This window comes from Bombina bombina, chromosome 2 (genome assembly GCF_027579735.1).
Source record: "Bombina bombina isolate aBomBom1 chromosome 2, aBomBom1.pri, whole genome shotgun sequence".
Classification (NCBI taxonomy): domain Eukaryota; kingdom Metazoa; phylum Chordata; class Amphibia; order Anura; family Bombinatoridae; genus Bombina; species Bombina bombina.
The window spans coordinates 1350829226-1350854985 of NC_069500.1; the positions used below are offsets into that span (position 1 = coordinate 1350829226).

Here is a 25760-nt window from a genome sequence, read left to right on the forward strand (position 1 = left end):
AAGAAAACTCTCTCTAGATTTATATTCTATCCATGGGATCGAAGAAAACAGAGGAGAAATTCCGAATAGTCTACTCTCCGAAAAACTTCTTGGAGAATGCAGCGTTGGCCGGGATCAACCCCGGGTCAACTACTACTTGGAGGCAGTTATGTTCCCCACTATACCAGCTAGACCAAACAGAAGATCAATAAACTGGAAGTGCTGGTCCAGGAACGCAAACCCTAGGAACTGGTCCTTGAGGATTGGTATGTGAAGGGAGCATCCTTCCGATCTATCGTGATCATGAACTGCCCTTCTCGAACGAGGGGAAGAATGGACCTATTATCTCCCTCTTGAACGAGGGGACGTTTAAAAACTTGTTTAAGCACATCAGGTCCAAATCGGACGGAAAGTTCCCTCCTTCTTTGGAACCACAAAAAGGTTTGAATAGTATCCCAAACCTCTCACTGCGATAGGCACCGGGACAATAACTCCTAAGAGAACGGATCCCGTACTCACCCCAGAAAGGCTGAACTGCCCTTGGGTGGCAGAGACTTGAAACCTAGTTATGACCTCCAGGACCCATGTATCTTCACGTCCCCTGGTCCAAGCAACTGAAAAGAGCGACAGATTGCCCCCTACACGATCCAGAAGAGGACCGGGGACTGCCTGTTCATGCCGACTTAGACTCGGCGGGCTACTTGCTCTGCTTGGATTTATTCCAGGACTGAGCTGGCATCCAAGAGCGATTGGTTTGCTCAGGCTTAGCGGAAGACTGCTGACATATGTTTTATTAAAAAGATAAGAACGAAAGTTGTCCTCAGAGTCGTTCATATTATCTTGCGGTAGAAGGGCACCCCTACCCCTGTGACCGTGGAGATATCCTGAGTAACGTTGAGGGGACCTCTCCACCCCTATCAATCCTATAAGGAGTCACACCAGAAGGTAGTTTCTCCAGCAACCGCGGCAACGGCTGCCTCCGGTTAAAACAAATATCCGGTATGTTGAAATTAACTGTATTAACAGAGTCTCCATCCTTTATCCATGGACTCTTAAAACGAAGAGCTATCCTCAACCGGGACAGGATAGCGCCACTCCCTTTTAGAGACAGAACCTCACAACTCGATTGAGAGTTCAGGGTCAGGAACGTTTTGTTAAAGGGAGAAGAGAGGAACAATCCAGTCCCATTCATTTTTAATATGTTCGCCATCTAACAGGAGCAGGGAAGGATAAGGTAATACCCTGTCTTCAAACTCTATACAATTTAGGAATTAAAGGTTCCTTAGGTAATTTGGCCTCTGGAACCACTGAATTCGCCTAAAAAAAGAAAGTGCAAATTCCTAAAACTAAAGTCTAGTTCCTCCGCAGCCGGAGGTTTAGAGGCAGCAGACTCAAACCCAGAATGTGTCTCACGCCACGCTAGCCATTGCTAGGGGCGTGGCATCTCCTTCCCTGCTCGTTGCCAGGGGTTGTGTCGGGTCCAGATGCGTGCAATGCTGACGTCATCGCCAGGCGCTCCTCTCTCCCTATTGCCGGCCCGTACGCCTGTGGCGCGAATCCTGCAGTCCTGTCACAACGATCTATCACTGCCCAAATATAGTTGTTACTTTGTGTATAGGTGCCTATTAACCCCTGTTGTTCTAAATTGCCTCTTTGTTGCCAAACCCTGCCTGCCTGACCATTCTAGTTGTGTGCCCTTGGACTGCTTTACCGTTGCCAAACCCTGCCTGTCTGACCATTTTAGTGATTTGCCTTGGACTGCTCTGCCGTTGTCACTGGGGACTGTCCTGCCTGTGGTGAGTGCCGCCTTCCTCAGCTCACTAACTTTCTCCACTCTGGGATATTCCTTATCATTCCGGCTCGACGCTGGGATAACAAGACTACTGGCCGAGTTCGGTCTGATAGAGGAGTATCCCACGAGCATTACATTATACTTGGGTCATGGAGCCAGATGAGGTGGCACAAGCTGTTTATCTTCAGGGACAGATGTTGGGAACCCATACCACACAGTAGCAGAATATGAATTCCAAGCTAGAAGCTATTACTGCTCAACTCTCCTTACTAGTTACAGCGAGGAATACCGCTCCTGTTTTTTCACCGCCAGTCCCTACTCCTAGTACTGCGACTTCTTCCTCTGCTTCTGAAAGTATACCACAGATACCTTTGCCTGACAAGTATGAAGGTACTACTGATTGCAGGGGTTTTCTTAACCAATGCAGGCTGCACTTCTGCAATGATCCTCACACATTTCAGTCCGACCCATCAAGGGTCACCATTATCATTTCCTTACTGAAAGACAAGGCCCTAGCCTTTGTCTCCCCTTTTGGAACAGAACACTCCACTCCTGCATGATGCTGATGATTTCATTTCCGCATTATCTTCTGTGTTTGGGACTTCTGGCCGTACCTCTGCTGCAGAATTTTCTCTCCTGGACCTCCGCCAGGGCAATAAAACTGTGGCACAATTTGCCATCGAGTTTCGCACCTTGGCACTTGAAACCACTTGGGATGGCAGTGCTCTCAAGGCAGCCTTTAGGAGGAGTCTGCATGAACACATCAAAGATTAACTCACTTATTGTGATATTACTTCTTCTTTGGATGACTTTATAACGCTTTGTATCAGTCTGGACTCGCTTTCAGGAGAGACAAGCCAAGAGAGATAGAACAAGGAGAGTCCTTCCCTCCCATCCTCCTATCCGTCCAGTTTCAGCAGTATCTTCTACCCCCTCAGCAGCTCCAGTTACCTCAGTGGAGGAACCCATGGATCTCTCCTCCTATGCTTTTATTGCGGATCGAACACCCACCAACTAAAGAACTGTAACATTTGGCCGGGAAAAGCCAATGCTTAGGGGATAACACAGTACCTCTAAGCATGATCTCTACTAAATCCCCTCGCTCCTCTCGGATCCTGGTACCTGTTACCCTTACCTTCCTTAAGAATACTGTCCACATTCAAGCCTTCATTGATTCAGGGGCAGCTGGATACTTTCTGGATCACCGTTTCATGATTCAAGCTTGTTTGCCTCTTTTGCAGAAAAGACATTTTCTCAAAATAACTACTCCTGGGTGGCACCCCACTTGGTTTAGGGTTGTTCCATTTTGAGTCAGCACCCCTGACCCTGACTATGGGCTTCCTTCATACCGAACAGCTGCAGTTCGAGGTCATTCATTCCCCAGCACAGCCTGTCATCCTTGGTCTTCCTTGGCTTCGGGTACATAATCCACAGTTTGACTGGGCTGAGGGACAACTGGCCTTCTGGTATTCCTCCTGTTTTCACTCCTGCCTTGCTAAAGTCACTCCTCTGCTCCGCATTCCCATAGCTAGTATATAGCTTCCAAACCTTCCTTCAGTATATGCGGACTTTGCAGATGTATTTGAGAAAAAAGTAGCCAACGTGCTACCACCCCACCATCCTTATGACTGCAAGATCAACCTCTTTCCTCTCCAAATCCGAAACCAAATCCATGGAGCAGTACATCTAAGAGAACCTAGCTAAAGGTTTCATTCTACCTTCCTCCTCTCCTGCTGGGTCAGGCGTCTTTTTTTTGTCAGTAAGAAGGATGGTGGGCTCAGACCCTGCATTGACTACAGGGCCTTGCACAACATAACTATCAAGAATCGCTATCCTATTCCATTGATCACTGAACTGTATGACTCGCTCCAGGATGCTCACTTTTTCACCAAGTTGGACTTGGGGCATACAATCTGATTCGTATCTTTCCAGGCCACGAATGAAAGACCACCTTCAAAACAAGATCTGGGCATTACGAATACCTTGTAATGCCCTTTGGGCTGTGTAACGCCCCTGCAGTCTTCCAGGCATTTGTCAACGATGCCTTCCGTGACCTCCTCAACCGCACTGTCAATGTCTATCTGGATGACATCTTTGTTTTCTATTCCACTTTAGAGCAGCATCATAAAGACGTGAGACAAGTTCTTCTACGTCTCAGAGACAATTCTTTGGTAGCCAAGCTAGAAAAATGTGAGTTTGATCAAGTTCAGATCAAATTCCTTGGTTATGTCATCTCGAAGGAAGGTTTTGCCATGGATCCTGCTAAACTCACCGCAGTTCTAGAATGGCCTCAACCTAATTCTTTAAAGGAATTAAAGAGGTTCTTGGGGTTCTCCAATTATTACCACAAGTTTATAAAGAACTTTTAACAAACAGACACTCCTCTCACTGAATTGACAAAACGGAACAAAGACTGTAAACATCGGCCTCCTGAAGCCATAACTGCCTTCTCTTGTCTGAAAAAGGCTTTCTGTTCTGCTCCTGTGCTCCACCATCCTTATCCTGACTTACAGTTCACTTTAGAGGTTGATGCCTCCGAGATTGGGGCTGGAGCAGTTCTAACCCAAAGGGATCCTTTGACTTCCAAGTCACACCCTGTAGCCCTTTTGTCTAAATGCTTTACTCCTGCTGAGAGGAATTACGATGTGGGTAATCGTGAACTCTTAGTCATTAAGATGGCTTTGACTGAATCGCATCATTGGTTAGAGGGCACCGCCAATTCCATTTAGATTCTCACCGACCACAAGAATCTGACTTACCTAGAGACTGATCATCGACTCAATCCTCAACAGGCCAGGTGGGCCTTGTTCTTTTCCCGTTTTAACTTTGTGGTCTCTTATCTTCCTGGGACCAAGAACAAGAAGGCGGACGCCCTTTCCCGTCAGTTCCCTCACTCAAGTGACTCCTCTGAAGCTCATATTTAAAACATCATACCTCCCTCCTGTGTGGTTGCTCAACTAAATACCACCCTTCTGCAAAGATTGCAATGTGCCCAGTCTAGTAAACCTCCTGGAACCTACGCACCCCTGTGCTATCCTGGGCTCTTATTAGTAAACTCTCAGGACATCCTGGTTTGGCTAGGACTTTTAAGCATCTTTCCCAACATGTATGGTGGCCTACTATGAAGTCTGACGCTCAGGATTATGTGAAAGCCTGCACAACTTGTGCTGCCAACAAAACTCCCCGATCCTTGCTTCCTGGCTTGCTCCAACCATTGTCGATTCCCAAATAACCATGGACACACATAACAATGGATTTCATTGTGGACCTTCCTCCTTCTGACCCTCATACAGTTATCTGGGTTGTGGTGAATCGCTTTTCCAGACTGGCTCATTTTGTACCCCTAACCAAACTGTCTTCTGCCCAAGAATTATCGTCTCTTTTTGTCTTACATGTGGTATGACTTCATGGCATTCCTGTGAATATTGTTTCCGACAGAGGTCCACAGTTCATCTCTACCATTTGGAGAGCCTTTTGTAAGTTGATTGGTACCACTGTTTCTTTGTCTTCTGGCTACTATCCTCAGACCAATGGACTAACAGAGAGTAAACCAGGATCTTGAACCCTACCTTAAAGCCTTTGTCAATGCTCGCCATACCAACTGGTCTGAGTTGTTACACCTAGCTGAGCTGGCAAGAAACACTCATTGGCACTTTTCTCTTAGATGTTTTCCATTTTAAGCCCCAGCAGGGTATCAACCTCATTTCTTCCCTCTTTCTGCTCAGTCCACTGGGGTTCCTGCTGCAAAGTCATTGGACTCACCACTCATTGGCACCGTATTTGCTCTTAGCTACATTCAGATGTCTCTAGATATAAGAAGTTTGTTGATCATCATAGAGCTTCGGTATGTGCCATTCCACTGGGTGAACGTGTTTGGATCTCTACTTGACACATTCGTCTACATCAACCCTGTCACAAATTGGGGCCTAGGTTTATTGGCCCTTACAAGGTCCTGAAAAGACTGTCTTCTGTTGCCTACAAAGTGGCCTTGTCAAAAACCCTGCGCATACACCCAGTCTTCCACATCACTACTCAAGCCTTACATCAAGAACATATATACCCGGCTCCAAGCTCCTCCTCCGCTACTGGTCCGTGGTGACCCTGAATATGAGGTAGCTGGACTCCAGATACAGGCGCAGACAACTGCAGTATCTGGTACATTGGAAGGGTTACTCTGTGGCAGATCGTTCCTAGGTTCCTGCCCGTGATGTGCATGCTCCTTCTTTGGTCTCCAGATTCCATGCTGCTCATCCTTTCAGGCCAACTTTGGTTCCCGGTGGGAACCCTTGAGAAGTGGGCTATATCATGCTGTGCCGCTCTAGGGGCGCGGCGTCTCCTTCCCTGTTCGTTGCCAGGGGTAGTGTCAGGTCCAGATGCGTGCAGTGCTGACGTCATCGCTGCACGCTCCTCTCTCTCTGATGCCGGTCTGGACACCTGTGGCACGAATCCTGTGCCTATGTAAGTCCTGTCACAACGATCTATCACTGCCCAAGTATAGGTGTTACTTTGTGTGCTCCTGGGTGTGATAGATTGTTGCTTCAAGTAGCCTATTTGTGTATGGTCCCTGCTTGTCTGACTACTCTGCCTGCTTTAATCCTTAATTGCTGGATTGATATACTGCTGCTGAACTCTGCTTGTCTGACTATTCTGCTAATTAACCCCTGTTGTTCTGGATTGCCTCTTTGTTGCCGAACCCTGCCTGCCTGACCATTCTAGTGGTGTGCCCTTGGACTGCTTTACCATTGCCAAACCCTGCCTGCCTGACCATTCTAGTGATGTGCCCTTAGACTGCTTTATCATTGCCAAACCCTGCCTGCCTGACTATTCTAGTGGTTTGCCCTTGGATTGCTTTACTGTTGCCAAGCCCTGCCTGTCTGACCATTCTAGTGATTTGCCTTGTACTGCTCTGCCGTTGCCGCTGGGGACTGTCCTGCCTGTGGTGAGTGCGGCCCTCCTCATCTCACTAACTTTCTCTGCTCTGGGATATTCCCTATCATTCTGGCTCAACGCCGGGATAACAAGACTACTGGCCGAGTTTGGTCTGATAGAGGAGTATCCCACGAGCATTACAGAATGTTCATACTCTAAAGTCTTAGAAAGAACTTCATCTTCTGATAACCCTATCAGTTAAATCCAATAAATTATCTGGTGTACTCTGGGAAGGAGTGCAATACGTAACCTTTTGCTTGCGCTTAGCAGGGCGAGGTAAAACATTAAAGGCCACAGACACCGCGGTCTGAGCTGCGCAGTAACGTCTGGTGAAAAATGGCCCCCTCCAGATGGAGGATCATTAATGCTACAGGAAACTGCATGTGTAGAGAGATAAGCATGTAGGGTACGCACCTCATTGGACGACAACTCCTCAGAGGTAGACGGCTCAGTGGTATCAAACATGTTTGATATTATCACATTATGAAGCCATATGGAACATAACTGAGGGGGCGGTAAGGCCTCCTCACATTATAAACAGGAATTACTCTTTAGGAATAGAGGGCATGCCCTCTAAGTAACAGAATCCTCCATCGCTAGTGCAATAACCAGAGAACTATAAAAATAAAACAATATTTTATTCAAAAAAACTGCACCTTTATATACCAATGGCTTTGGTACTCACCACCCCCCATGACACAGACAGTACAGAGAGTTAGGACTCCTCTCTGATAGACACCCGCTCAGGAAAGAGGGAAGAATCATATGGTGCACAATGCAGGACAGTCCCTGCTATGAGAAAAAGCGTGCCAAGCTTGTAAGCTGCATGGCTTCCAAAGTGAAAGTGAAACCTGTATATTCCATAACAGCATAGTTGCCAACAGTCCCTGATTTTCAGGGACAGTCCCTGGATTTTGTTGTTTGTCCCTGGATTTTTTTTGTCCCTGGAAATGTCCCTGAAAATCTCTTTTGCACAACATTTGTTGTTTGTATATATATATATATATATATATATATGTATGTATATATATATATATATATATATATATATATATATATACACACACATACATATATATATATATATACAGATAGATAGATGATAAATAGATATAGTGTATTATTTAAATATAATTAATACCTAATGGAATATTATTATTATTGAATGGGTTCACATATGTCTAAATTATTCTATTACTTTCAAATGGGTGTGTTTTGATTGCAGAACTGAGTGGGTGGAGCAGTTGAACAGTAGGTCGTCAATACTCCAGTAACCCGCTTGCTTGCTCTGCTGCAAAGTGTCCCTGGAATTTTTTTTTAAATGTTGGCAACTATGTAACAGCCTATGAGCACATAACAACTCACACATAAAAGCAGCATAAAATCAAATAAACATATAAGATTAGTCCCCCAATGTTCAATAATCCCCCTCAGGAGATATTAACCCTTGATTCTATACAGATAAAAGGAGTCACACTGTGACCCTGTCTTCTAGCATTATCATACATGTATAAAAAAATGAAACAATCTTACCAGAATCTATGCCGTGGAACAGGAACACGGCCTTTCAAGTGTGACAGGTTAGTAGCATCGCTTCTGACATGGACTTGAGAGCAGAAAGCAGGCAGCGAAACTCGTCAACGCTGATTGCTTAAGGAGCTGTTAATATATAGTCGGGATGGTTTCGCAGAAGAACTCCCCCTGCATTTCCGGACTCTAACTTTCACCCATGCTCGGAGAGGCTGACAGGACTACGTAAAACTCCAGTCCCATTGCGAAGAGTACTACCCTCCATAAGAGACTACTCCGAATCTTCCGACACGTCTCTGCCAACCTCCTGTGACGAAAGGCAAATAATGACTGGGGGATGAGGGGAGTGGGGGAGGTATTTACGCCTCTGGCTGGGGTGTCTTTGGCTCCTCCTGGTGGCCAGGTTCTTAATTCCCACAAGTAATGAATGAAGTAGTGGACTCTCCTCCCATTAAGATGGAAATTAATATATTTAAAAAAAGTAAAAATAATTTTAAAAAAAGCTCAAAACCAGCTTAAGCACCCAGGTGGAAAATGGCTTAATAACCAAAGGGTTAAAATTGCATGAGCTATCTGAATAATGAAAATTTAATTTTGACTAGACTGTCCCTTTAAAAGCAAAATGCATGTGACAGGGCATACATTACAATCTGACATTTTTCTTATGAGACCACTACAGTGTCTTACTTCTTCAGGGATCATAAATAGTGGGAGCACAAAGCAAAAAGAAATACATTTTTTTTAAAAGGTGCACTCTGTGAAAAACTAGTTTGCCTACTAAGGTGCTAACAGTCCTATACAAATTTAGACCAAAAAATACAAAGGGAGAGCAGGAACCAAAATAATTTTACCTGCTAAAGAAGGACAATGCTGCACTCAAAGTATTAGTGCTTTATTACACAAGAGAAATTTCAAAGGTATGTGTAATTAGCATCAGCTGTTAATGATATTCATAATTTGCTTTGGTGCTCAAACTTATTTTATTTTACATATATACAATATTCAAACAGAAAATAAGCTAGTTAAAAAACAAACAATTATATATATATATATATATATATATATATATATATATATATAGGAATATCTATTTAAAAATACTTAGAATATATTCCCGTATGTGGAAAACAATGTAATGTGAAATAATTACAGTAATCACACACACTTGGGGCCAATTTATTATAGTGCGAGCAGACATGATCGGCAGTAGCGGATCGTGTCCGCTGCACATCGATAAATGCCGACAGCATATGCTGTCGGCATTTATCATTGCACAAGCATTTCTCGTAAAATGCATGTGCAATGCCGCACCCGGCACATTCATGGCCATTCGGCTGCTAGTAGGGGGTGCGAATCGTATCTGATCGACTGATTGCTGTCCGACGCCTCAGAGGTGGCGGACAAGTTAAGGAGCAGCGATCTTACGGCTGACCTAAAGCAGACTGGGTCGGAAGCAGCATCCACTGCTTCATAAATTGACCCCCTAAACACTTTAATAAATATGAATATTGCATAAATATGATTTTTCATGTTTTCAGCTATTTGATTGGAAAGGGCTCCAATAATATAATCCACTGAAATAAGTGTACTCCCATGAACAGTAAGTTTCAATTCTGCCAGGGTGCTATAGAAAGTTCAAATATCCAGATTATAACACAAGCACTCACTGGACTTGATACAGGTGAAATAAAACGTTTGACGTTTCGGGGTGGTCTGATGAAGGGGTGAACACACCGAAACGTCACTTGTTTATATTGAATAAAACTTTTTATTTCACCAGTATCAAGTCCAGTGAGTGCTTGTTTTATAACTTGTGTATATATATATATATATATATATATACACATACATACATACATACATACATACATACATACATACATACATACACACACACACACACACGTATATGTATCTCTATGTTAAAGCCCTTTGCATGCTTTTTTCTTCTTCTTATGCCTGAGACCTCATGTTTGAGCCCTTATAACTTTTTTATGCAAACTTTTATTTTTAAATAATTATTGGACAGTGGTGTTATGAGGGTAGCTGTACTGTACAATGTATTTTTTATGTGTTTTGTGCAACTTTTTAGTTGAGTGTAACAGTTAACCAAAGCTAACCAGTCGCACACCCAACGCATTTTAAATTTAATTGCGCTCAAGCAAACGCGTTTACATTTAACTCTTAATATGCGTGCCACTTCCGATGCGTGCAAAGAGTCGTAATATACCCCTTATTGGCCACGAGCAAAAGTTAGCGCACCACTCGTAATCTAGCCCTAAGATAGGGAAAACTGTTATTGGCTTGTAAGAAAATGGGAGAAAGCACACTAATGGAAATCTCCCATAGGGGGTGTTTCCTAAGTACTAGTGTACAACACTATTTATAAAACAAAGCAGAACAAAAAATAAATTATATATATATATAAAACCAGATATAAGGCAATAATGTATAAACACAAAAACAAATATAAACAGAAAAGTCCAGAAAATGAACTCCAATTAGAGACAGCTCTCCGTCATAGGATGGTCAAATCCTGAAGTAGTGAGATCTGTAGAAGAGAGAACACAGAGGTGCCACAATGGCCTAGTACCACCAACACAGCGACAATCAATATTGTGAAAGACAGGTACTCACAGACGTGATGCACCCAATGGTGCTAGTGGGACAGGCTGGAACTTTAGCAGTAGTCCAGCTCACTGAAACATGACCCAACTCCAATCCAAGCCAGGGGGGGGATCCACTGATATCTACTCCAATTCTTGTTCTAGAAAAAAAGAATACACCACCATAGCCTAGTACTGCATGGCAAGGTAAATTTGTAAGGTAGACAAAAACACACTTACAAAACGAAAAGCACCGCCAGGTGCAATATAGTTGGACTGGGACTTCTCAGTCGCCCAGCTGACTGCAAGCTTATCCAACAGGAAACACTCCGTAAAACAGGATTCAAGATGATGGTATCCAAATAACACCTGCAACTGTTTAGGTTAAAATAAAAAATAATTTATTAAAAGCGACGCCTTTCTTAGCCATTATGTGGCTGTTTCCTCAGGCTAATACATAAAATAATGGTGTGAACTCATCTAATTGGTTAATTAGATAATTTAAGCCAACTGTGGAGCTAAACCTCTTTTTGGTTGTGTTATCATGGTAATGTCTAGTACACAACCCTTATCCTAAAAATAACCTTATGAACAATGTGTAATATATTGCATACAAAATGATAATGTATACATGTCAAAAAATGTCCCCAATCAATTGTGCATATCGAAAATTAATCTAGCTCATTTCTATTCATAAACTCTAGCTTTACACAAAAATAGATAATAAATACATACAATGTATAATGCATCAGATACAAACATATGAGACAATTGTTTCATATATAATAGTACATCCTATCTAAGGGACTTTTATTCACCACCCCTAGATGGACAATAATGGTGCTTGTATATGTATATCCTGCTTTGTGCAGTTTAATTAACTGATCCTAATATGCGCCCCCACATGCAAAACAACAGATGTGAATAGAAACTTTAACCTTACAAACAAAGCGACAAGATGTCAATCTTAATGAGGTATGATCCATTCACATGTTGCACACAAATAAGCCCTTCATAAATGGCATATAAGGAAGCCCATTTACAAAAATAATCAGCACAGCATATGTAATACAAATTTGTTATATCCGATGGCGAGCGCACTGCCATCCTACCGCTCATGCACCCCTTCCGATTCCGAAGTGTAGAGAGTGTGTGATCAGTCATCCTGTAACAAGTCTCTACACAAGAGGCTGGATGCAGATGGCAGCAGGCTCGCCACTGGTCAAGGCGTCGTCACACACCCCCACCGCATCATTCTCAAAATGCCTATCAGTATTCATAGTTCACAAGCTAATGACAGGCTATTTGTCCGATATTTGTGAGAAAAAGAAAAATATACCTGCTGGTTAATATGTACAAAGGAGGCTATAGACTAATTAAAGACAAGCTCCCCTATATATATATATATATATATATATATATATATATATATATATATATATATATATACTCATTAGTCGGCTACTAATGCCAATAGGAGATTAAATGACTAATACAAACTAATGTGTAGACTAAAACCAAGGGGAGGATTTTTAGACTTTAAACCTATTCTTATAATATATATTTAAGCTATATTCCAAAACAAGTGTATTGGACTCAAAGTGAAAAATTGAATCTATAGGTAATGCATAAAGAATGATTAAAAAATGTTTTTAATATAATTGGCCTAACTCAATGTCGAGTGATATATAGAATAATAAGCTACAATATGAGCTTATTGGCTTGTAGTAAAAAATCGTACTACCTATCGCCTAGATTACGAGTTTTGTCGGTAAAGACCCGCGTTGCTAACGCTGCTTTTTTTCCAGCGCACCCTTAAGCCAACGCTGGTATTACGAGTTGTCTGAATGGCTGCGTTAGCCTCAGAAAAGGGAGCGTTGAGTAAATTTAGCTTCCCTTCAACTCTCCATACCAGCGTTACCTACGGTAGCGGTAAGCTGGAAAAACGTGCTCGTGCACGATTTCCCCATAGGAAACAATGGGGCTGAGCTTGCTGAAAAGAAACCTAACACCTGCAAAAAAGCAGCGTTCAGTTCCTAACGCAGCCCATCCATAATTTTATAATTATTTTAACTAGGTAGCTATTAAATAGTTATTAACTATGTAATAGCTATTGTACCTAGTTAAAATAAATACAAAGTTGCCTGTAAAATAAATATAAATCCTAAAATAGCTATAATGTAATTATTAATTATATTGTAGCTATATTAGGGTTTATTTTATAGGTAAGCATTTAGTTTTAAATAGGAATAATTGTTTTCATTATAGTAAATTTATTTCATTTTATTTAATTTATATTTAACTTAGGGGGTGTTAGGGTTAGACTTAGGTTTAGGGGTTAATAACTTTATTATAGTAGCGGCGAGGTTGGGGTCGGGAGATTAGGGGTTAATAATTGAAGGTAGGTGGCAGCGATGTTAGGGAGGGCAGATTAGGGGTTAATAAAATTTATTATAGTGTTTTCGAGGCAGGAGTGCGGCGGTTTAAGGGTTAATACATTTATTATAGTGGCGGCGATGTCCGGTCGGCAGATTAGGGGTTAATAAGTGTAGGTAGGTGGCGGCGAGGTTGGGGGGGCAGATTAGGGGTTATTAAATATAATATAGGTGTCGGCGATGTTAGGGGCAGCAGATTAGTGGTTCATAGGGATAATGTAGGTGGCGGAGATGTCCGGTCGGAAGATTAGGGGTTAAAAAATTTTATTATAGTTTTTGCAATGTGGGGGGGCCTCGGTTTAGGGGTTCATAGGTAGTTTATGGGTGTTAGTTTACTTTGTAGCACTGTAGTTAAGAGCTTTATGTTCCGGCATAAGCCCATAAAGCTCTTAACTACTGACTTTTTTTTGCTGTTGGAGTCTTGTTGGTAGAGGCTCTACCGCTCTCTTCCAAGACTCGTAATACCAGCGTTAAGCAAATCCCATAGAAAAGATAGGATACGCAATTGACGTAAGGGGATTTGCGGTAGCCTAGAGTCGCGGAAAGAAAGTGAGCGGTAGACCCATTCCTACCTGACTCATAATACCAGCGTTAGATAAAAAGCAGCATTAGGACCCCTTAACGCTGCTTTTTAAGGCTAACGCAGAACTCGTAATCTAGGCGTATGTTTTGAATAGATTTTGCATTGGCTAAAGATGTATTGTTTGATCCAATAGGAAAAAAATAGGTATGGGCACCAAGTGATTTAATCAATAATATGGAAATTCCAATATTCAGTTAATTATCACTTAGAAAGAAAAAAGGGAGGAAAAGTTAAAAGAACAAGGAACAACGTGGATGGGAAATTTCCTGCAATTAACTATATCCTTTATTGTACAAAAAACAGTTTCCCCATTTGGTTTTCGTGTCTACAAAGTAAAATTCCAAAATCCCTATACACACATCATCCTTTTTAACATATGCAAAAGCTTGAAATTAAATTGTAATAAGTGGTGCTAAAGGTGTTTTTAGGAATTTAAATGTATTTATATATTTTTTTTATTTCTTTTTATGGAACTTATGTTCCTTTAAGTAGAACCCAATACAATTTCCCTAAATTCCAAAATAATTTCTATACATTCAAAAATACTTTTTTTTTTTTAAAATACTGTATGATACACTGTATACAAAGGGTTAATCAGCCACTTTACCTCCTTAAAGTATCATTGTAGTGCAAATATTACAAACGCTAAATCATAAAATTATATAATCGTAGCACAAGTGACCCTGCAAGTCTATGGGCTCTATTTAAAATAGCAGCTTCGGAACCCCAGCGTTTCAGGTTCGTGTCAGGAAGCAGCAGTAGAAGCCCAATGCTACTTAACCTCTCGACCACCTAAAGTGTTGCGGATTTCAATCATACTGATCAGATTTGAAAAGGAAGATTGACAGCCCCCTCATGCATGCGATTGGCTGCATGCGCGCAGGGGGTAGTATTGCACAAGCAGCTAAGATGAGCATACGAGTTTCATGACAGTGAACCTTGTCTGCCGCCTAATAGTAAATGAAGCCCAATGTGTTTAACCCCTTTGTAGGGTTAAAGTATAACTTGGGAGCTGTAGAATGTAATGTGACCCAATCAACAGCTGTGGTCACATGAAACAGATCCATTGCTGATTGATTTGCACAATAATGACCTTTAAATAATGTGTCTCCATTAATTGTAACATATACATGATGACATTTTGTGCAACACTTGACTAATCTATAAACAACCTTCAAAATATAGTTTTATCTTTTTTTTTTCTTCTAGAAACACCACTGGACTGTGAAGTTTCAGTTTGGTCATCCTGGGGTCTCTGTAAAGGCAGCTGTGGGAAAAAAGGTGTTAAAAGCAGAACTCGATATGTCCGTATGAAACCAGCTAACAATGGAACTGCTTGTCCAGCACTTGAAGAACAAAAAGAATGTGAACCAGAAAATTGTGTATAGTTAAACTATTGATTCCAGAAAATTAAAATTCAGGGTCCATGTGTGTATGTATATGTGTAAATATATATATATATATATATATATATATATATATATATATATATATATATATATATGTGTATATATATATACACACATATACATATACACACATACATAATGTTATTGCCAAGATTAAACGGTTTTCCAGATATTTTTGGTTTTGTTCAATTTGTTCAGATTTGTATGCAGATATTACAAGGTCATATAACAACCCCTTGTGGTAGAAATCAGGATCCAGTGCAACTTTATTTAACCCCTTAAGGACCAATGACATACAGGGTACGACCTACAAAAAAAGGTCCTTAACAATCAAGGACGTACTCTGTACGTCGTCGGTGTTTCCAAGCGGTGGAAGGGATCCTGATCGCTTCCAGTCGCTTTCATGTTATTGCAGTGATGCCTCGATATTGAGGCATCCTGCAATAACATTTCTTAGCCACCCGATGCAGAGAGAGCCACTCTGTGGCCTCTCTGCATCGGCCATCGATGGCCATGATCATTGGTAGGTGGGAGCCGATGTGGGAGGCGGCTGGGCGGCCATCGATGGTAGGCTCTAAGTCAGAGGGGGACGGGATCGCAAGCGGGGCCGCCATGCATGGGGCGGGTGGGAACGCTACACTATGAAACAACACATTTTTCCAATACGTTGGGGGAAAGGACTGTGGAGGGTGTGAATTTTTGCCTAAGGGATCTGGGAAGGGGTGGGGGGTTGGATATTGAGGGGGGGCAGCTACACTACAGAATTTTTTTAATTTAAATAAAAAAATACCATGTTTTATGGCAAATTGGGTACTGGCAGACAGCTGCCAGGACCCATGATGGTCGCACAATAAGGTAGAGGGGGAGGGTTAGAGAGCTGTTTGGGGGGGATCAGGGAGGTTGGGGGCTATGAGGGGATCCTACACAGCAGAATTATGTTTAAAAAAAAAAACAACCCAAGGTATATCTGTACCGCACACTTTTTTGGCCTAACGCAACGTAACTACAACAGCTTTCAAAAAGTCCTTTTTCAATGGGACTTCCATAGTGCCGGTATTACAAGTTTGCCTGTCAGCCAAAAAGTGAGCGGTACAGCCTATACCGTCAAGATCCATAACGTAAACTGAAAGTCAGTAGTTATGGCTTTTATGTTACAAAGCCGTAACATAAAACTCATAACTAAAGTGCTAAAAAGTACACTAACCCCCATAAACGACCTATTAACCCCTAAACCGAGGCCCTCCCGCATCGCAAACACTAAAATAAAATTATTAACCCTTAATCTGCCGCTCCGGACATCGCCACCACTATATTAAACATATTAACCCCTAAACCGCCTCCCTCCCGCATTGCAAACACTAGTTAAATATTATTAAACCCTAATCTGCTGTCCCTAACATCGCCGCAACCTACATTACTGTTATTAACCCCTAATCTGCTATCCCTAACATCTCCGCCACTATACTAAAGTTATTCACCCCTAAAACTAACCCTAAGTCTAACCCTAACACCCACTAACTTTAATATAATTAAAATAAATCTAAATAAAAATTACTATCATTAACTAAATAATTACTATTTAAAACTAAATACTTACCTGTAAAATAAACCCCAAGCTTGCTACAATATAACTAATAGTTACATTGTAGCTAGCTTAGGTTTTATTTTTATGTCACAGGCAAGTTTGTATTTATTTTAACTAGGTAGACTAGTTAGTAAATATTTATTAACTATTTAATAGCTACCTAGTTAAAAACAGAATTTATGCTTACCTGATAAATTACTTTCTCCAACGGTGTGTCCGGTCCACGGCGTCATCCTTACTTGTGGGAATATCTCTTCCCCAACAGGAAATGGCAAAGAGTCCCAGCAAAGCTGGCCATATAGTCCCTCCTAGGCTCCGCCCACCCCAGTCATTCGACCGACGGACAGGAGGAAAAAATAGGAGAAACCATAGGGTGCCGTGGTGACTGTAGATAGAGAAAATAATTCATCATACCTGATTAAAAAACCAGGGCGGGCCGTGGGCCGGACACACCGTTGGAGAAAGTAATTTATCAGGTAAGCATAAATTCTGTTTTCTCCAACATTGGTGTGTCCGGTCCACGGCGTCATCCTTACTTGTGGGAACCAATACCAAAGCTTTAGGACACGGATGAAGGGAGGGAGCAAATCAGGTTACCTAAACCACGGCTTGCAAAACCTTTCTCCCAAAAATAGCCTCCGAAGAAGCAAAAGTATCAAATTTGTAAAATTTGGCAAAAGTGTGCAGTGAAGACCAAGTCGCTGCCTTACATATCTGATCAACAGAAGCCTCTTCTTGAAGGCCCATGTGGAAGCTACAGCCCTAGTGGAGTGAGCTGTGATTCTTTCAGGAGGCTGCCATCCGGCAGTCTCATAAGCCAATCGGATGATGCTTTTAAGCCAAAAGGAAAGAGAGGTAGAAGTTGCTTTTTGACCTCTCCTTTTACCAGAATAGACGACAAACAGAGAAGAAGTTTGTCTGAACTCTTTTGTAGCTTCTAAGTAGAATTTTAGTGCACGGACTACATCTAAATTGTGTAGCAAACGTTCCTTCTTTGAAACTGGATTCGGACACAAAGAAGGTACAACTATCTCCTGATTAATATTTTTGTTGGAAACAACCTTTGGTAGAAAACCAGGCTTAGTACGCAAAACAACCTTATCTGAATGGAACACCAGATAGGGCGGAGTACACTGTAGAGCAGATAACTTCTAGCAGAAGAAATAGCAACCAAAAACAAAACTTTCCAAGATAACAACTTAATATCTATGGAATGTAAAGGTTCAAACGGAACCCCTTGAAGAACTGAAAGAACTAGATTTAAACTCCAGGGAGGAGTCAAAGGTCTGTAAACAGGCTTGATCCTAACCAAAGCCTGAACAAATGTTTGAACATCTGGCACAGCTGCCAGTCGTTTGTGTAATAAGACAGATAAAGCAGAAATCTGTCCCTTTAGAGAACTCGCAGATAATCCTTTATCCAAACCTTCTTGTAGAAAGGAAAGAATCTTAGGAATTTTTATCCTATTCCATGGGAATCCCTTGGATTCACACCAGCAGATATATCTTTTCCATATTTTATGGTAAATCGTTCTAGTTACCGGTTTTCTGGCTTGAACCAGAGTATCTATCACGGAATCTGAAAACCCACGCTTTGATAGAATCAAGCGTTCAATCTCCAAGCCGTCAGCTGGAGGGAGACCAGATTTGGATGTTCGAATGGACCCTGAACAAGAAGGTCCTGTCTCAAAGGTAGCTTCCATGGTGGAACCGATGACATATTCACCAGGTCTGCATACCAAGTCCTGCGTGGCCACGCAGGAGCTATCAAGATCACCAAGGCCCTCTCCTGTTTGATCCTGGCTACCAGCCTGGGAATGAGAGGAAACGGTGGAAACACATAAGCTAGGTTGAAGGTCCAAGGCGCTACTAGTGCATCCACTAGAGTCGCCTTGGGATCCGTGGATCTGGACCCGTAGCAAGGAACCTTGAAGTTCTGACGAGACGCCATCAGATCCATATCTGGAATGCCCCATAGTTGCGTCAACTGGGCAAAGATCTCCGGGTGGAGTTCCCACTCCCCCGGATGGAATGTCTGACGACTCAAATAATCGGCTTCCCAGTTTTCCACACCTGGAATGTGAATAGCAGATAGGTGGCAGGAGTGATCCTCCGCCCATTGTATTATTTTGGTCACTTCTTTCATCGCCAGGGAACTCCTTGTTCCCCCCTGATGATTGATATACGCAACAGTCGTCATGTTGTCTGATTGGAATCTTATGAATCTGGCCTTTGCTAGCTGAGGCCAAGCCCTGAGAGCATTGAATATCGCTCTTAGTTCCAGAATGTTTATCGGGAGAAGAGACTCTTCCCGAGACCATAGTCCCTGAGCTTTCAGGGATTCCCAGACCGCGCCCGAGCCCACTAGACTGGCGTCGGTCGTGACGATGACCCACTCTGGTCTGCGGAAGCTCATTCCCTGGGATATGTGGTCCAGGGTTAGCCACCAACGGAGTGAATCTCTGGTCTTCTAATCTACCTGAATCACTGGAGACAAGTCTGTATAGTCCCCATTCCACTGTTTCAGCATGCACAGTTGTAATGGTCTGAGATGAATTTGCGCAAAAGGAACTATGTCCATTGCTGCAACCATCAACCCTACTACTTCCATGCACTGAGCTATGGAAGGACGTGGAACAGAATGAAGAACTTGACAAGCGCTTAGAAGTTTTGACTTTCTGACATCTGTCAGAAAAATCCTAATTTCTAAGGAATCTATTATTGTTCCCAAGAAGGGAACTCTTGTCGACGGAGACAGAGAACTTTTTTCTATGTTCACCTTCCATCCGTGAGATCTGAGAAAGGCCAGAACGATGTCTGTATGAGCCTTTGCTTTTGAAAGGGACGACGCTTGTATTAGAATGTCGTCCAAGTATGGTACTACTGCAATGCCCCTCGGTCTTAGAACCGCTAGAAGGGACCCCAGTACCTTTGTGAAAATCCTTGGAGCAGTGGCTAACCCGAATGGGAGGGCCACAAACTGGTAATGTTTGTCCAGAAAGGTGAACCTTAGGAACTGATGATGTTCTTTGTGGATAGGAATATGTAGGTACGCATCCTTTAGATCCACGGTAGTCATAAATTGACCTTCCTGGATAGTAGGTAGAATCGTTCGAATGGTTTCCATTTTGAACGATGGCACCCTGAGAAATTTGTTTAGGATCTTTAAATCCAGAATTGGTCTCAAGGTTCCCTCTTTTTTGGGAACTACGAACAGATTTGAGTAAAATCCCATTCCTTGTTCCATCATTGGAACTGGGTGTATCACTCCCATCTGTAACAGGTCTTCTACACAATGTAAGAACGCCTGTCTCTTTATTTGGTTTGAGGATCAGTGAGACATGTGGAACCTTCCCCTTGGGGGTAGTTCCTTGAATTCCAGAAGATAACCCTGAGAAACTATTTCTAGCGTCCAGGGATCCTGAACATCTCTTGCCCAAGCCTGAGCAAAGAGAGAGAGTCTGCCCCCCACTAGATCCGGTCCCGGATCGGGGGCTACTCCTTCATGCTGTTTTGTTAGCAGCGGCAGGCTTCTTGGCCTGCTTACCCTTGTTCCAGCCTTGCATCGGTTTCCAGGCTGGTTTGGTCTGTGAGGCATTACCCTCTTGCTTAGAGGATGCAGAATTAGAGGCCGGTCCGTTCCTGAAATTATGAAAGGAACGAAAATTAGACTTATTCTTGGCTTTGAAAGGCCTATCTTGTGGGAGGGCGTGGCCCTTTCCCCCAGTGATCTCTGAGATAATCTCTTTCAATTCTGGCCCAAAGAGAGTTTTACCCTTGAAGGGGATATTAAGCAATTTTGTCTTGGATGATACATCCGCTGACCAAGACTTTTTGCCAAAGCGCTCTGCGCGCCACAATTGCAAACCCTGAATTTTTCGCCACTAATCTAGCTAATTGCAAAGCGGCATCTAAAATAAAAGAGTTAGCCAACTTAAGTGCGTGAACTCTGTCCATAACCTCCTCATATGGAGTCTCTCTACTGAGCGACTTTTCTAGTTCCTCGAACCAGAACCACGCTGCTGTAGTGACAGGAACAATGCACGAAATGGGTTGAAGAAGGTAACCTTGCTGTACAAAAATCTTTTTAAGCAAACCCTCCAATTTTTTATCCATAGGATCTTTGAAACCACAATTATCCTCGATAGGAATAGTAGTGCGCTTGTTTAGAGTAGAAACTGCCCCCTCGACCTTAGGGACTGTCTGCCATAAGTCCTTTCTGGGGTCGACCATAGGAAATAATTTCTTAAATATAGGAGGGGGAACAAAAGGTATGCCGGGCTTCTCCCACTCCTTATTCACTATGTCCGCCACCCGCTTGGGTATAGGAAAAGCGTCGGGGTGCACCGGAACCTCTAGGAACTTGTCCATCTTGCATAATTTTTCTGGAATGACCAGGTTGTCACAATCATCCAGAGTAGATAACACCTCCTTAAGCAGTGCGCGGAGATGTTCTAATTTAAATTTAAATGTGCCAACATCAGGTTCAGCCTGTTGAGAAATTTTTCCTGAATCTGAAATTTCCCCATCTGACAAAACCTCCCTCATGGCCCCTTCAGATTGGTGTGAGGGTATGACAGAACAATTATCATCAGCGCCCTCCTGCTCTTCAGTGTTTAAAACAGAGCAATCGCGCTTTCTCTGATATGCAGGCATTTTGGATAAAATATTTGCTATGGAGTTATCCATTACAGCCGTCAATTGTTGCATGGTAATAAGCATTGGCACGCTAGAAGTACTAGGGGCCTCCTGCGTGGGCAAAACTGGTGTAGACACAGAAGGAGATGATGTAGAACCATGTCTACTCCCTTCATCTGATGAATCATCTTGGGCAACTTCATTATCTGTGACAGTACTGTCCTTACTATGTTTGGACGCTATGGCACAATTATCACATAATTTTGAAGGGGGAGACACATTGACTTTCATACATATAGAACATAGCTTATCTGAAGGCACAGACATGTTAAAAAGGCTTAAACTTGTCAGTAAAGCACAAAAACCGTTTTAAAACAAAACCGTTACTGTCTCTTTAAATTTTAAACAGAGCACACTTTATTACTGAATATGTGAAAAAATATGAAGGAATTGTTCAAAATTTACCAAACATTTCACCACAGTGTCTTAAAGCATTAAAGGTATTGCATACCAATTTTCAGAGCTTTAACCCTTAAAATAACGAAACCGGAGCCGGTTACAGTTTTAACCCCTCTACAGTCCCAGCTACAGCCTTTGCTGCAACTTTACCAAGCCCAGAGGGGAATACGATACCAAATGACGCCTTCTAGGAACTTTTCCAACTATCTTCAGATCCTCACACATGCATCTGCATGTCTTGCTCTCAAAAAACAACTGCGCAGTAATGGCGCGAAAATGAGGCTCAGCCTACAACTGGGAAGGCCCTTCCTGACTGGAAAAGGTGTCTAACATAGTGCCTGACGTTAAAAAACGTTCCCCAAGTTTATAAGTGTGAAATACCAGCATAAACAAAGCAATCGATTTTGCCCATAAAAGTGTCTACCAGTTTTATAGCCCATATTAAGCCCTTTATTCTGCTTGAGACTAAGAAAATGGCTTACCGGTCCCCATGAGGGGAAATGACAGCCTTCCAGCATTACACAGTCTTGTTAGAAATATGGCTAGTCATACTTTAAGCAGAAAAGTCTGCTAACTGTTTCCCCCAACTGAAGTTACTTCATCTCAACAGTCCTATGTGGAAACAGCAAAGGATTTTAGTTACTGTCTGCTAAAATCATCTTCCTCTCACAAACAGAATTCTTCATCTTTTTCTGTTTCAGAGTAAATAGTACATACCAGCACTATTTTAAAATAACAAACTCTTGATAATAGAATAAAAAACTACAACTAAACACCACATACTCTTAACCATCTCCGTGGAGATGTTGCCTGTGCAACGGCAAAGAGAATGACTGGGGTGGGCGGAGCCTAGGAGGGACTATATGGCCAGCTTTGCTGGGACTCTTTGCCATTTCCTGTTGGGGAAGAGATATTTCCACAAGTAAGGATGACGCCGTGGACCGGACACACCAATGTTGGAGAAATAAATACAAATTTACCTGTAACATAAAACCTAACCTGAGTTACACTAACACCTAACCTTACACTACAATTAAATAAATGACATTAAATACAATTAACTAAATTACACAAAATAAAAAATAAATTAACAAATATTTATTAATTACACCTAATCTAATAGCCCTATGAAAATAAAAAAGCCCCCCAAAATAATAAAAACCCTAGCCTACAATAAACTACCAATGGCCCTTAAAAGGGCCTTTTGCGGGGCAGTGCCCCAAAGAAATCAGCTTTTACCTGTAAAAAAAAAAATACAAACACCCCCCAACAGTAAAACCCACCACCCACACAACCAAACCCCCCAAATAAAATCCTATCTAAAAAAACCTAAGCTCCACATTGCCCTGAAAAGGGCATTTGTATGGGTATTGCCCTTAAAAGGGCATTTAGCTCTTTTTCTGCCAAAACCCTAAGCTAAAAATAAAACCCACCCAATAAACCCTTAAAAAAAAACTAACACTAACCCCCGAATATCCACTTACAGTTTTTGAAGACCGGGCATCCATCCTCAATGAAGCCAGTAGAAGTCTTCATCCAAGCGGCAAGAAGTCCTCAACGAAGCCGGGAGAAGTCTTCATCCAAGCGGTAAGAAGTGGTCCTCCAGACGGGCAGAAGTCTTCATCCAGATGGCATCTTCTATCTTCATCCTTCCGACACGGAGCGACTCCATCTTCAAGACATCCGGCGTGGAGCATCCTCTTCTTTCCACCGCTCTTCAAGAATGAATTCTCCTTTAAATTACGTCATCCAAGATGGCGTCCCTTGAATTCCGATTAGCTGATAGAATTCTATCAGCCAATCGGAATTAAAGGTGAAAAATTCCTATTGGCTGATGCAATCAGCCAATATAATTAGGCTTTTGAGGTGATTTTTTCACCTTTAATTCCGATTGGCTGATAGAAGATGCCGTCTGGATGAAGACTTCTGCCTGTCTGGAGGACCACTTCTTGTCACTTGGATGAAATCTTCTTCTGGGTTCGTTGAGGATGGATGTCCGATCTTCAAAAACTGTAAGTGGATCTTCGGGGGTTAGTGTTAGTTTTTTTTAAAGGGTTTATTGGGTGGGTTTTATTTTTAGCTTAGGGTTTGGGAAGAAAAAGAGCTAAATGCCCATACAAATGCCCTTTTCAGGGCAATGGGGAGCTTAGGTTTTTTTTAGGATTTTTTTTGGGGGGTTTGGTTGTGTGGGTGGTGGGTTTTACTGTTTGGGGGTTGTTTGTATTATATTTTTTACAGGTAAAAGAGATGATTTCTTTGGGGCAATGCTCCGCAAAAGGCCCTTTTAAGGGCCATTGGTAGTTTATTGTAGGCTAGGTTTTTATTTTTATTTTGGGGGGGGCTTTTTTATTTTGATAGGGCTATTAGATTAGGTGTAATTAGTTTAAATATTTGATCATTTATTTTTTATTTTGTGTAATTTAGTTAATTGTATTTAATTAATGTAATTTATTTAATTGTAGTGTAAGATTAGGTGTTAGTGTAAGACAGGTTAGGTTTTATTTTACAGGTAAATTTGTATTTATTTTAACTAGGTAGCTAGTAAATAGTTAATAACTATTTACTAAGTAGTCTACCTAGTTAAAATAAATACAAACTTACCTGTAATATAAAAATAAAACCTAAGATAGCTACAATGTAACTATTAGTTATATTGTAGCTAGCTAAGGGTTTATTTTACAGGTAAATATTTAGTTTTAAATAGGAATTATTTAGTTAATGATAGTCATTTTTATTTAGATTTAATTTAATTATATTAAAGTTAGTGGGTGTTAGGGTTAGGGGTTAATAACGTTAGTATAGTAGTGACGGCGACGTTGGGGGCGGCAGATTAGGGGTTAATAAGTGTAATGTAGGTGGCAGAAATGTTAGGGGCGGCAAATTAGGGGTTAATAAGTGTAATGTAGGTGTCGGCGATGTCGGGGGCAGCAAATTACTGGTGTTTAGACTGGATGTTTATGTTATGTTGTTAGGTGTAAACATAACTTTTGTTTCCCCATAGAAATCAATGGGGCTCCGTTACGGAGCTTTACACTCCTTTATTGCAGGTGTTGGGCTTTTTTTTAGCCGGCTCTCCCCATTGATGTCTACGGGGAAATCGTGCACGAGTACGTAAAATCAGGTCAAAGCAGCGCTGGTATTTGAGTGAGGTATGGAGCTCAATTTTAACGCTGGGTTTATGAAAACCTGTAATAGCAGCACTATAGGGAGGTGAGCGGTGGCAATAACTTGCAAGTTAGCACCGAGCCGCTCTTACAGCAAAACTCGTAATCTAGCCACTTGTATTTTAGTACTGGCAGACTTTCTGCCAGTACTTAAGATGGCGGGAACAATTGTGGGATGTGGGAGGGAAGAGAGCTGTTTGGGAGGGATCAGGGGGTGTGATGTGTCAGGTGGGAGGCTGATCTCTACACTAAAGCTAAAATTAATCCTGCAAGCTCCCTAATTAACCCCTTCACTGCTAGACATAATACATGTGTGATGCGCAGCGGCATTTAGCGTCCTTCTAATTACCAAAAAGCAACGCCAAAGCCATATATGTCTGCTATTTCTGAACAAAGGGGATCCCAGAGAAGCATTTACAACCATTTGTGCCATAATTGCACAAGCTGTTTGCAAATAATTTCAGTGAGAAACCTAAAGTTTGTGAAAATATTTGTGAAAAAGTGAACATTTTTTTTATTTGATCGCATTTGGCAGTGAAATGGTGGCATGAAATATACCAAAATGGACCTAGATCAATACTTTGGGTTGTCTACTACACTACACTAAAGCTAAAATTAACCTTACAAGCTCCCTAATTAACCCCTTCACTGC

The 25760-nt window shown here is 41.9% G+C and overlaps 1 protein-coding gene across 2 annotated transcripts in view; it reads left to right on the plus strand.

Moving 5' to 3' along the window:
* The window catches only part of LOC128650359 (spondin-2), a 32726-nt gene extending 17291 nt beyond the window's left edge, over positions 1-15435 (plus strand). For both annotated transcript variants that reach the window (XM_053704252.1, XM_053704253.1), the window contains exon 7: positions 15064-15435. In XM_053704252.1, coding sequence (XP_053560227.1) covers positions 15064-15242 — 179 coding nt within the window. In that variant the 3' untranslated portion in view covers positions 15243-15435. The remainder of the gene's footprint in view (positions 1-15063) is intronic.
* Positions 15436-25760: the final 10325 nt, after the last annotated feature.